At 35.3% G+C, this 12,109-nt stretch overlaps 1 protein-coding gene across 3 annotated transcripts in view; it reads left to right on the forward strand.

The window, feature by feature from the left end:
- The window catches only part of EPC2 (enhancer of polycomb 2), a 117,484-nt gene extending 105,797 nt beyond the window's left edge, over window positions 1–11,687 (forward strand). For 2 of the 3 annotated variants that reach the window (XM_037027780.1, XM_037027782.1), the window contains exons 11-14: window positions 4,874–5,010; window positions 6,670–6,829; window positions 8,122–8,455; window positions 9,618–11,687. In XM_037027780.1, coding sequence (XP_036883675.1) covers window positions 4,874–5,010; window positions 6,670–6,829; window positions 8,122–8,455; window positions 9,618–9,690 — 704 coding nt within the window. In that variant the 3' untranslated portion in view covers window positions 9,691–11,687. The remainder of the gene's footprint in view (window positions 1–4,873; window positions 5,011–6,669; window positions 6,830–8,121; window positions 8,456–9,617) is intronic. The other variant, XM_037027781.1, reaches the window with a different exon arrangement.
- Window positions 11,688–12,109: the final 422 nt, after the last annotated feature.

A 12,109-nucleotide genomic window follows, 5' to 3' on the forward strand; every position in this document is an offset into this window, starting at 1 on the left:
TATCACTGAGCTAGACAAATTAGAAGTACTGAATTTTCCGTTTCACAGCTGGAAAACCCAGCAAATAAACAGTTTAATCATAGATAGAAATATAATACACTTGATGATTATATTTATTTGCATCACTGATTCCTTAGTAATTTTTTTTAAAAACTTGAACTTGAAGGATAGTGGTGGTAAAAGGGGTTTTTTTTATGATGTTAATAATCCATTTAATATTTCAAGTCATAATTCCTGTATCTTAAATGTATTCTGATTTTTATTTTTTATGTCAAACATAAAGGACTTAAAAGAAAACAAATTGAAATGTATGTCCTAGATATTAGGGGGTCTAAAACTAAAGACTTAATCTTAAAGCAAAGAGATGTGTCTTGTTAACTATTGAATGAAACAAGGATATGCTTTCTTCATTGAAAAATTATTCTCAAAGAATAGAATCAAGACAGAGAAAGGAAAGACATTGTGTTGAACATGGCAAGTGAATAACCAAGGACTGTTAATTTCATACATAATTATTTTAGAATATCATATATGCAGAGTACTATATAAAGTGTTTAAAAGTTGTGGAGTTTTACAAAGCAATAATCCTTACCTTCGTGGCAAATACTACATTCTTTATAAAAACAGATGGTAAAGTTTTTAGTCATTTGAAAGTGCAGTGTTATTTACCTGTTCTTTTGAGATGTTCTTAAATCCAAACCTCAAGAAAACGTAATTCCTATCTAAAAGTAGCTTTGCTTGTTTAGATTTGAAGGGCTGGATTAATTTTGGTTTTGACAAATGCATGGTTGCAACTAACTTTTTTTTTCTCACGTGTTTTAGTGTACTGAGTAGTAGATACCAGCAGGTTTTTGGACCAGCTTCAAATATCTTACTATTCCTGATTTTTAGTGCATTTTTCCATGTCTCTTCCCTTTCCTAAATTATCATAAAATGTTTGTTTGCAAGTATAAAGGTTTTAGGATATGTAGAACTATCTTTTAACATCTAGCTACAGAACGCATGATTTATTTTTGAGTCAGGGTGACTTCCAAAGGTGAGATGGATTCAGACTTCAGGAATTAAAAGATTTTATTAGTTAGTTATGGGAAATACTATACTGAAATTTCAGTTTTATAACTATTTAGCTTAAATGTCAGAAGGTTAAATGTCTCTTTAGTTCATTTTCTTTAGCATCACATCTTGTTTCTTATTCTCCATCTTCTCCCTCCCTCACCCTCAACTCGTCCCATCCCCACCCATCCTGCCCCCATAGTTTCGCAGCTTGTTGGTTCCCCTTCAGCTGTGAGAATTCCATTATAGGGTGTGTATAGTCCTGGGCAGCTTTCAAGGGTTAGAAGATTTATCCTCAGGTTCGCTCCCGTGATGTATGTCCCGCGATGTATGTGAACTTTCAACCTGGAGGATTTAAAATAGGAACTCCCTCTCCCCTGCCCCCAATACAGATTAGAGATCTGTCTTTGCAAAAATTGCATGTGATCAGGATTTTTTCAATAAAGTATGTATTAAAACTTTTAAAACCTACCTGCTTGATGAAGAAAGGCTAGATAATATGTCCATGTTGACTTTTAGATAATTTTTACTACCACATTAGATGTTCTTCATTAAACTATGAAAACTTGGTCTAAACTGGTGTTAAAATTCATGGCTTCCCAATAATACATCATCTTAGCCCACTTCGAGAAATAGGGCATCAAGAGCTATTATTTTACAGAGGGAGGCACAAGCACAGAATCATGTTGTGAGGTCATGAGTCTCATGAGTAGTCTCATGAGTAGATTTGGAAGGTTTCTATTAGATTTTTCTTTTTAGTTTATCAGTAAAACCACAATACAAAGTTAACAAATACTTGTAGAGATTTCACACATAATTAATACCTCTGTGGGTCCAAGTTTAAAAAAATAGTGATCTAGGGTTTTAGAATTATTATATCAGTGTATAACCTAACGACAATACGTATAGTATGTTCCTGATGAATTACTGTCAGGAGGGAAAGGGGATAAGTGGTCAGCCCACCAGGCCACCGTACAGGAACCACATGCCTGAAAGGTGAAAGGTGAAATAAGGAATGCTGGAAACTCTGAAAACAATCAACATTCTGAGGGTGTGACTAGTGTCCTATGGAGAGGTACCTTGATTAATCTGAGGATTAAAGTAAACTGATAAAGATAGGTAATGAGTCATATGTAAAGAAGATATAGACAGAAAGTTTAGGGGCTTTAGTGAAGAACCGACTCTTGGTTATATACACAAAATATCTAGAAATGTTAGTATGTTATTAATGTATAGAATGACATATTTACATATAAGGGAAATTTCTATAATATGTGCAGGGCCTGGCACAAATAACACCCCTTTTTATTACAAAATCATAAGCTTGTCATTCTGTAACATAACAATGTCACACTCAAGCACACCATACGACATTTTAAGTGAAATGTTCAAATTAAAACTATAAATATTAACGCCCATATTATTGCCCTACCGACAATACTCAAGCAGGCTTTACTTCTGCTGGACCTTGTATATTTACCCATTAGAATGGGTTATCCAGGGAGATTTGCATAACTTTTTACTTAGGGAAAGGAACACTTCCCATCAGTCTGGAATAGTGAAATACCACCACCTTCACAAGATTTGTAGTTACTTTTAAAATGATAGAGCTAGGAAGGGTAGGGTAGGGTAGATTTATAACCAGTGTGAACTTCACTTTTAAAGCTGGGGATTCCTAAACAGATTTCTTCATGTTGTAGCTATGACTTTTTTCTGATGTGTTTTAACGCTTGCCTCCATGGGCCTAAGTCTTAAAAAAACATAACATAATGCTGGATTTGATGGAGTAGATCATGTTAACACCAGATTCCAGGTCTTCTTTTTTTTTTTTAATTTATATATTCCTTATACAGATAGGACTTAAACAGATTTGGAGGGGTGGGTAATTTTTCCTTCCTGCTTTTGTATCTAATAGACTATTTTCATCTTCCCCAAGGTTTTCAAACATCTGGAAATTCATGAATACTTCACATTTTCATTTGATTTTGAAGATTGTAAATTTAGAATTAAAATTATTTTTCTCACTTAAAATATAACACTTGCAGTGAATTTAAACATGGGCAAAGAAAGACATTTGATTGTGTTGGTAATTCAGTAAGATAATTAATGTATACTTCAAAAACACAGGTAATATTAAAATGTTAAAGTGAGCATGATGATAGCCCCAGGTTTTTTAATCTTCTAAAAATAAAATTGCTACTACTATAAGAACTGTTTTCCCCTCATTGTCTAATTTTAATGATAATTTAAATTGATGTGGAACAGAAATGTATATCTAAAGCTTTATCCATTTCTGATGCCTAACTCCCTTTTCATAGAAAGTAGGCTATGTTACACATAACTTATTATATTAACTTACCATCACAATTTTTTTTTAATTTCTTACCCTGACTGCTGTGGCTCAGTGGGTTGGGTGTCATCCACACACTGAAAGGTGGCCGGTTGATCCCCCATCAGGGCGCATGCCTGGTTGCTAGCCAGGTGCTGGTGAGAGGCAACCGAACCGTGTTTCTCTTACAGATTGATATTTCTGTCCCTCGCTTTCTCCTTCCCTTCCTCATTCTCTAAAAATAAATAAAAATAGAATCTTCAGAAACAGTTTTTTTAAAGTTTCCTGTTGGTTGTCCTACTAAACAGAGTACTTTGGGGGCTAGGTTAAGGGTGTATATTTTAGCTGAACTCCTTTAGGTCATATTGATTAGATTTCTCAATTGCATTTAAAGTTGGACTCATATTAGGTGGTATTTCTTTATATGTATCTTTGCTTCCCAACTATCCTGTGGGACTTTACAGGATGGACCATCTTCTTAATTTATTCTTCCCTGTAGTCATTCTTAACTGCTAACGCAGCACTGTGCGTCACGGTACATAGTAAATACTTGTTGACTGAGTGAAATGTTAGGAGAGAGGAAAGCAATAAAGAAAAATAGAGCAAAATTACTCTGGCAGTACATGTATTCCAATGTGATTTAATAGTTCTTGACTCTAATAATGTACTCACATCTATGGAAATAGCTTTGTGCCCTTTAAATCTTTTTTTACCAGTGGTCTACTTAAATATGAAAACTTTGTTTACATTTCTTTGGGGAAAATGTTTCCTATTATAAATTTCTCTTAGCTAATTTTTTTCAACAAAAGTTTTAGATGTCTTGCTTTTATTTCAAATTACTAACTTAATACAGTTGGTTATAGCATAATCGGGTACATCCAGGGATATAGTGTATCTTTAATTTTCTTAACACCTTTCTGATAGCCCATAGATTTATAGATAGGACTTATTTTAGGCATCTAATCTGTTAGCTTGAACTATAGTTTATGGTTATGTTAGATGAAGATCTTTGTCTTGCACTCTGATTTATAATCAGAAAAAATATTTTCACTTGAGTGTCATAGATGAAAGCCAGCAGCCAGAATCATTTACATCTTGCAGATGGTCTTCTTATTAAGACTATAACTTAATGTTATTATTATTTGTACTAATCTAAGGTTTTCTCATTATACAATGACTAGTTACTACAGTGTAGAGTTAAGAGTGATCACAAAGATACTGAGAATATGAATAAATGGTAGAATTCTCATATTAGAACTGTGTTAGAGCGAATATCACAGAGGAATTTTTTCTTAGCATAAGATTGTGGATATATATATAGCATAAACTACTTGCTGAAAGCTGTCATTTTGATTGGGTTCGTTGCTGATGATGTAATGTTGTGATTTGTAACTGCTTTTCATCTTAATTGTGGAATAACTTTATGTTGTATTTTTACTTGTTAAAAATACTTTAAAACATACTTATTCTGAAATGAATGTCCTTTATCAGTAACAGGGGGTATCACAGAAGAGCAGTTTCAGACACATCAACAGCAGTTAGTTCAAATGCAGAGGCAGCAGCTTGCTCAGCTTCAGCAGAAACAGCAATCTCAGCATTCCTCACAGCAGACACATCCAAAAGCACAGGTAACTCTGTCTTTAATCATGCTTATTTCTCTTCCTTTTCCCCAAATTATGTAGTTCTGTTCAGTTTTAGTCACATCATAGAAGATACTCTTGACATTGCCACTCTTGATTTTGAAAATCAAAACTGACTTTTTAGTTTACTTATGTAACTTTAAGTGACTAGTTTATATTGTATGAAAGGAACACTAGAGCTAAATATTGTATTTTTAATTTAGAAAAAATGTTTTGAATGGTTATTAAGAATTTGTAAGAGTAATTATATACTCTCAGAACCATTTTCCCCTCCCTGGCCAATGTGGCTCCGTTGATGGGACTGTTGTCCCATGGACTGAAGGGCTGCCAATTTGATTACCAATCTGGGCGTTTGCAAGGCAACCAATCCATGTTTTTCTCTCAAATCAGTGTTTTCCTCCTCCTCACTCTCCCTCCCTACCTTTCGCTCTAAAATCAATAAGCATGCCCTCTGATGAGGTTTTTTTTTTAAAAAAAAGAACCGTTATCTCTCGCCCCTACTGTCCCCTCAATTTTTTTTTCAAGGATTTAACCTTCCTAGCTCCTCTTTCCATGTGGGTGTGCCCAGGCTGAAAGGTAACCCTCTTTAATTGTACGGTAACTCTAAACGTAGTCCGTTGCCTTCTTGAATCCTATTTTCCTGAAGAAAAAATATGCCCCCCAGATGAGATTTTCCATAAGTACCATTCAATGAGGACACTATGGGTAAAAATAAAAATACCTTATAAAACTGTAACTGTCAGAAGAGAAAGCTTTCAGCACCTTCACATGAGCCCTGTAAGACTCATTTTGGGCTTCTGTCCTCCAGAACAATATGGAAATAAATTTTTGTTGTTTAAGTCTCTAAAAACAAATCTGTAATGAAATTTATTTCAAATTTGAGCCACCTGAAAAACATAAACCTAGTGTTTTAAGTCTTAAATTTTGTTACTTCATAATTCTAAAATAATAACTGAGATCAACTCAGTTTTGTTGTATCTCAGGCCAGCGTCGGCCATAGGAGTTCAGTTTATCATCACAGGGTCAGCACACTGACCTAGGAGATCCCAAGTCTAGCAACATGAAAGTCCTAGTGACCCAAGGACCCCTCAACACCCCTCATGACATCCTGGTGGGTGTGGGACAGTCCCACATTCTAGGGCTGTTGGCTGTTAGTAGTAGCTACCAATTTTATACAGAAATAAGAGTAAATGCTGTTAAACTTGCCTTTACATTTGTGTTTTCTGAGTTTCTTGGGTAACCTGCCTAAAGTATTTTCAGCCTACTGCAAGATTAGGCTGAGATGTGTTTTTTTAGATTGTGACAAAAATGACTGTTAGGCATCTGTGATTTTTCTTTTGCTCATAGTATCAAGATTGTCAAGTATTTTTAAAGGCATTCATTAACACTTACTGGGAAAAATTATACAGCATTAAAGGTTTGGGTTTTTAATCCCCTAGTTCTTTCTTAGAAATAGTTGCTTCCAAGTTTTTAGTCACTTCCTTGCTTCATTTGCCAAAAATAGTCTGTGAAGTCCTAGATCTCTTAATCTGAACACCTGTAACTATTCCATATGAAAAAGGCAAGAGCCTCTTGGCTTTGCCCATTTCTTAGTATGTTCATGGAATCACCTGTAAAAACTTGAGTTTAATTTTGTTTATTTGATAGGGCTCGAGCACCTCTGACTGCATGTCTAAAACACTTGACTCAGCCAGCGCCCACTTTGCTGCATCTGCAGTGGTCAGTGCACCTGTTCCAAGTCGCAGTGAGGTCGCCAAGGAACAGAACACTGGCCACAACAACATAAACGGTGTTGTCCAGCCTTCAGGTAAGCCTGTGGTTTCACGTGTTTGGTACTAGCTCAAAGTTGGAACTTACTTATTTGAGGTGTAGTTTTTGTTTTTTATATCCAAGGGGGAAAGGTACAAAAAGTCAGTCTTCAGAATTTCTGTCGATAACGAGTAGAGGAGTAGTTGGATGTGTTCTAGAATGCACATAGAGCCTTCTTTCTATTTCCTCCTACACCCGCTGGGTACCTGCCTATGTGACTTTCCAACCTACCTAGTTTTAGCCACATCTAGGAAATGCATCAAGCTAATCACTAACCATCGCCACTGAATTATCCATACATTGATAAGGCAAAATACAGTGCAGGATGATCAATATGACTGAAATCAGGTTTACCTCCCCTCTTTTACATACTCATAGGCCTGCTCTCTCTGACTCCATCTCTTCAAGTACAGCATTACTGTGAAACACTGTCATCTGCTTCTTGCTACCCTGAGTCCTCAAAGACTTGCTGTTCCTGACATCCTTCAACTATAGCTCCGACCTTAGGATGTTCCACTTGCTTTTACTTGCATCCACAATCCTTATTGCCCCTCCTTACTGATGTTCTTACATGTATACATTCTAATAGAAATCCAACTATCATTTTCACATGCCCTCCACCTCCAGCATGGACCTCTCTTCCTATTTCAGAGTTCCAAGTATGGAGGCAGTAGAATACTTCACAAGGTCCTTTAATGTAGACCAGTAGAAAGAGAGCGGGTTTGTCTTTGGGGTTGAAACAGGTACGTATGTTGTACGTACTGATCAGAAGCTGTCTTTGGAGAGGCCATCATGTGGAGGGTTAATTTGGCATTTAATTAGAATATAAATGTTTGCATTTATTTTTTATATTAATTGAACATTGAAAATTTATGAAGTACTTGCTAAATGCTGTATACTGTTAAGCAGGCATTTTCAGCATATGCAATTTTTAGATGCTTGCGTTTTTTCCCTTCATTTTTGTTTATGCTATTACAGATGTCCCATTTTTTTCCTGCTTTGCCCACCTCCACCAGCCTTCCCTCTGACCATCACCTGACTGTTGCCTATGTCTGTCTGCATGCATGTATGCTCCTTGGCTAATCCCTTCACCTTCTTTCATCCAGGTCCCCCTCCCCCCGCCCTTTCTCACAGCTGTCAGACTGTCCCATGTGTCTAAGCCTGTGCTTCTGTTTTGTTCATCACTTTGTTTTGTTCATTAGATTCCATGTATAAGTGAGATCGCATGGTATTTTTTAAGAGTTTGATGAATGTCTTATGATATGGATGGATTTTTTTTTTCTCCTTCAGGAACCTCTAAAACATTGTACTCCACCAATATGGCTTTATCATCCAGCCCAGGGATTTCAGCTGTACAGCTTGTAAGGACAGTTGGCCACACCACTACAAACCACTTAATCCCAGCATTGTGCACAAGCAGTCCTCCAACACTTCCCATGAACAATTCTTGCCTGACAAACGCAGTGCACCTCAATAACGTCAGTGTTGTTTCTCCAGTCAATGTGCATATCAACACACGGACTTCAGCACCATCGCCAACCGCCTTAAAACTTGCCACAGTTGCTGCCAGTATGGACAGAGTGCCAAAGGTTACTCCTAGCAGTGCCATCAGCAGCATAGCAAGGTGTGTGTGTTTCAAGTATCATTCTCTTTCTTTCTGCTGGCTGTCCTGTCGGAGGGAAAAGGCTTTTTTTAATTTACTGCTCAAGTAGTAAATATCTGTTGATTGACTCGCTTTTCAAGATGTTTAATATCTGCTGAGTGTAAAGCACTATGTCTTAGGTTATTTGTTTGAGGTCACTAGTAGAGTTTTTAAAAGCTAACCAGAATTATAAAAACATTAGGAGAAAACCACATCAAATTGGGAACCATCAAGCCAAAAAATATATCGAAGAGTCCATTTTAAAAGCTTCAGTTGTTCTTTCCTCTTTATAGTTTAGACAGCCTGGATGATTAGAGTTATTGTTATTAACTTCCACATCAGAGCTTTAGTTTTCAAATCAAAATTTTTGTTTTCTTAAACATTAAGCACCAAGGGAAAGTAAATTATTCTGTTTTATATATAAAATTAGAATATTCTGCCCTGGCTGGTGTAGCTCAGTGGATTGAGCACGGGCCTGCGAACCAATCGTGGTTTGATTCCCAGTCAGGGCACATGCCTGGGTTGCAGGCCAGTTCCCAGCAGGGGATGCATGAGAGGCAACCATACATGAATATTTCTCTCCTTCTCTCCTTCTGTTCCCCTCTAAAGATAAATAAATAAAATATTTTAAAGAAAAAAGAATATTCTGGGATTAACTAAATCTAGGATAATGTATTTCTGAATATTTTTTACATTCTATGAGACTAAAATATGAGAACAATGGAAAAATCAGGAAAATATTGATTTTCATGGTTTATTAACTACATGACCTTAAACTTGTAAAATTAAACTGTTGTTGAAACTAATTTAATTAATATTATGCCCCTAATGATCCTTGTTTTTGAGCATCATAAAATCCATCTATTGTAAAAATCTTGGATTGTCCTATGTTATATATTGCATAAGTAATTTATCACTGGCTTACACTGAAATACTATGTTAAGTTACTCTTTCCCAAGTAAATAGTTATAATCAAGGAATTAGGGATTAATAGAATTTCTTAGCTGAAGGAAACTTTTTCTCATTCCTATATAGAAATTGTAAAAATGGGAAATGTTCTTGGGAAGTACATGTTTATAGTACAGAGACATGTATCTGTAAATAGAGAGGGTTAATGTTTATTTTACTCTTTGCCTTATTATAGAGAGAACCATGAACCAGAAAGATTGGGTTTAAATGGAATAGCAGAAACAACAGTGGCTATGGAAGTGACATAACCGAAAACACGTGGCCCTGACCTGTGTTGATGGTGTGCAGTCATTTGTATTCCAGCTGAACGCAGAAGGCGACGCTGTGGATCACAGAGGCTAACAGTGGACCGAAACGGACTGCAATATATCGGATGTGTAATCGATATATGATGTATATTTTGTAAAATTGGGAAAATCACTACCTTGTAAAATAGTTTATTTGTATCATCAATATTATTTCTGTTACTTGAATAGTAGATATTCATCATCATGCTTTTGCACTTGAATTTGCAACTGAATGGATTTTAAAAAATAATTCTTTAATGGGATCATGAGCATGAAATGGGATCCTGCATCACTTGTTTTAACTATTTATTTTGCCATGTTTACATTTTGTATCTTGTAAAAATAAATCCAACTTTGTGTCTAAAAAGTTAAAGATTCATAGCTAGGAAATGAAATTCTTGTAATTTTTTTCTAAAGGAACTGTAAAGTTTTCACTTGGTTCATTTTGTTTCACAATTTGACTAGATGGACTTTTTGGTAAATACTTTAGTGGCATTTCACTGTCAAATATGACGTTCAAGGCAAAATAGTATTTTCTATTACTGTGCAGGGGAAAGGGATGGATCGATACATGCAAATTTAATGTAGTAACTCACTTTTCCATATATTTTGAATGTATATTTCTATTTATAATACCAGTTTATAAAAAATAATTACACAGAAAAAATGGACTAGGAAAAATTATGCATCTAGCACATTTAAACTGTGCAGACATGAAAATTTTTCAAGGATTACATTTTATCTGAAGACTGCATATTTTAACTGGCTTTAAAACTGTAACACACCATAAAGGATATTTTACCAGGTATGTATTGCATTATATCATTGCAATAATTATTGGAAGTCTAGATATCGAGCCATCCCAGGTGTTGGGAGGGGGGGGGGGGTTGTGACAAGATTGTCTTTTCAATTTTGGAGAGTTTCCTGTGGCTACAAGGCAAGTAACGGGTTGGAAAAAGTCTGACTGTAAGCGTTGGACACCTTCATAGTGTAGTGTTTTAGTGACTTTTTTATACGGTTCTTGTAAATTAGATACGTGTAGTGGTGTTTCAGAATGTTTGTTTATGCACTAGTTCAGACAACTTTCCCTGTTACTTGTTCTTGATAAGTGAAAACTGCAGGGAAATAAAAAATACATATCAAAACATGGACATGCTGCATATGTGTTTATTTCACAATGTGCACACAATATAAGTAAAAATTTAAGGGAGATGATAGCACTTAATAGCACTTTTCATTTTCACAGTGCTTGCCAAGCATTAATGAAAAGAATTATAAGCCGCTCATCTGTGGGCACTATTGGGTTTCAGATAATCCAATATAAACTACCTTTGATATGAAAAGTTCTTGAAATATTTTACAGAATGTAAGTAATTTGTAGTATAACATTCATTGAAATCTCATAAATGAGCCTCATTTTATAAATAGAAGTTTAGAGTAGAATTATATTGCAAGGGCGTTTTGTCAAGTAAGTACTGGGAAATGTAAATATTTTTAATGAATATGATTAAAACCATTTCAAACTTACATAATTTTATACTTTACATTTTTTATATCTGCAGTTCTAAAAGTTGTAAATTGATGTGTCAGTTGAACTAATGGGCCAAGATTTCTGCTGAGAGTGGTTTTTATTCAGATCCTAAATGTGTGAAGCAATTTATGGGCAAACCGGAGAAAAAAATAAATTTAATTTCTTCATTGGTTGTGACCTGATAGGATCCATGCTCATTTCTGCCATACTACCTCTGGAGTTACTCATTGCTGATGATATAAAGGAAATGATTTTGATGTGTTATGTATTATGACTGTGTTCATTCTGCTCATAGTTGGGTGTATCTCTCTGCTATTAAGTACTTAAAACAACTTTAGTGCCAATTTTGGAGAAAGCTTTTTTTTCCATTTTACTGAAGCAAAGCATGAAGTGAATTTGCCTTATGTGATATACGTGTTAAAAATAATTTTAAGTAAAACATAAGAACTATTCATTTGTACAGTATCTGGAGATGTGGCAAATCCAGAATTTATCAGACTGATGACCAATTTATGTGTTCCTTTGAAGTAAAATAGAAAAATAAGCCTTCCTTATTTTGGTGGTTGTAACTGTTTCACAGATGGCATTTCAGTTACTTGCACACACATTTTTCCAGTGTTCTTTAAAAACTTACATGATACATACTTATTCTCACCGTATTAAATCAAAAGAATAGTTTATTTTTGCATGGGCCCTCCCCTGAATGATACCACTATCTCTCTCGGTTTTCCGAAGAAAGTAGAGTTGGTACTTGTAGCTCAGTCAAGCTCCTAGAATCCTTGATGTGTGTAGTAGGTTTGTTTGTTTTAAACAAAGGGGTAACTCTCATGTGCTTGGGATATCTTGTAA

The sequence above is a fragment of the Sturnira hondurensis genome, unplaced genomic scaffold (genome assembly GCF_014824575.4).
Source record: "Sturnira hondurensis isolate 20B ecotype Veracruz unplaced genomic scaffold, ASM1482457v3 Scaffold0019428, whole genome shotgun sequence".
NCBI lineage: Eukaryota > Metazoa > Chordata > Mammalia > Chiroptera > Phyllostomidae > Sturnira > Sturnira hondurensis.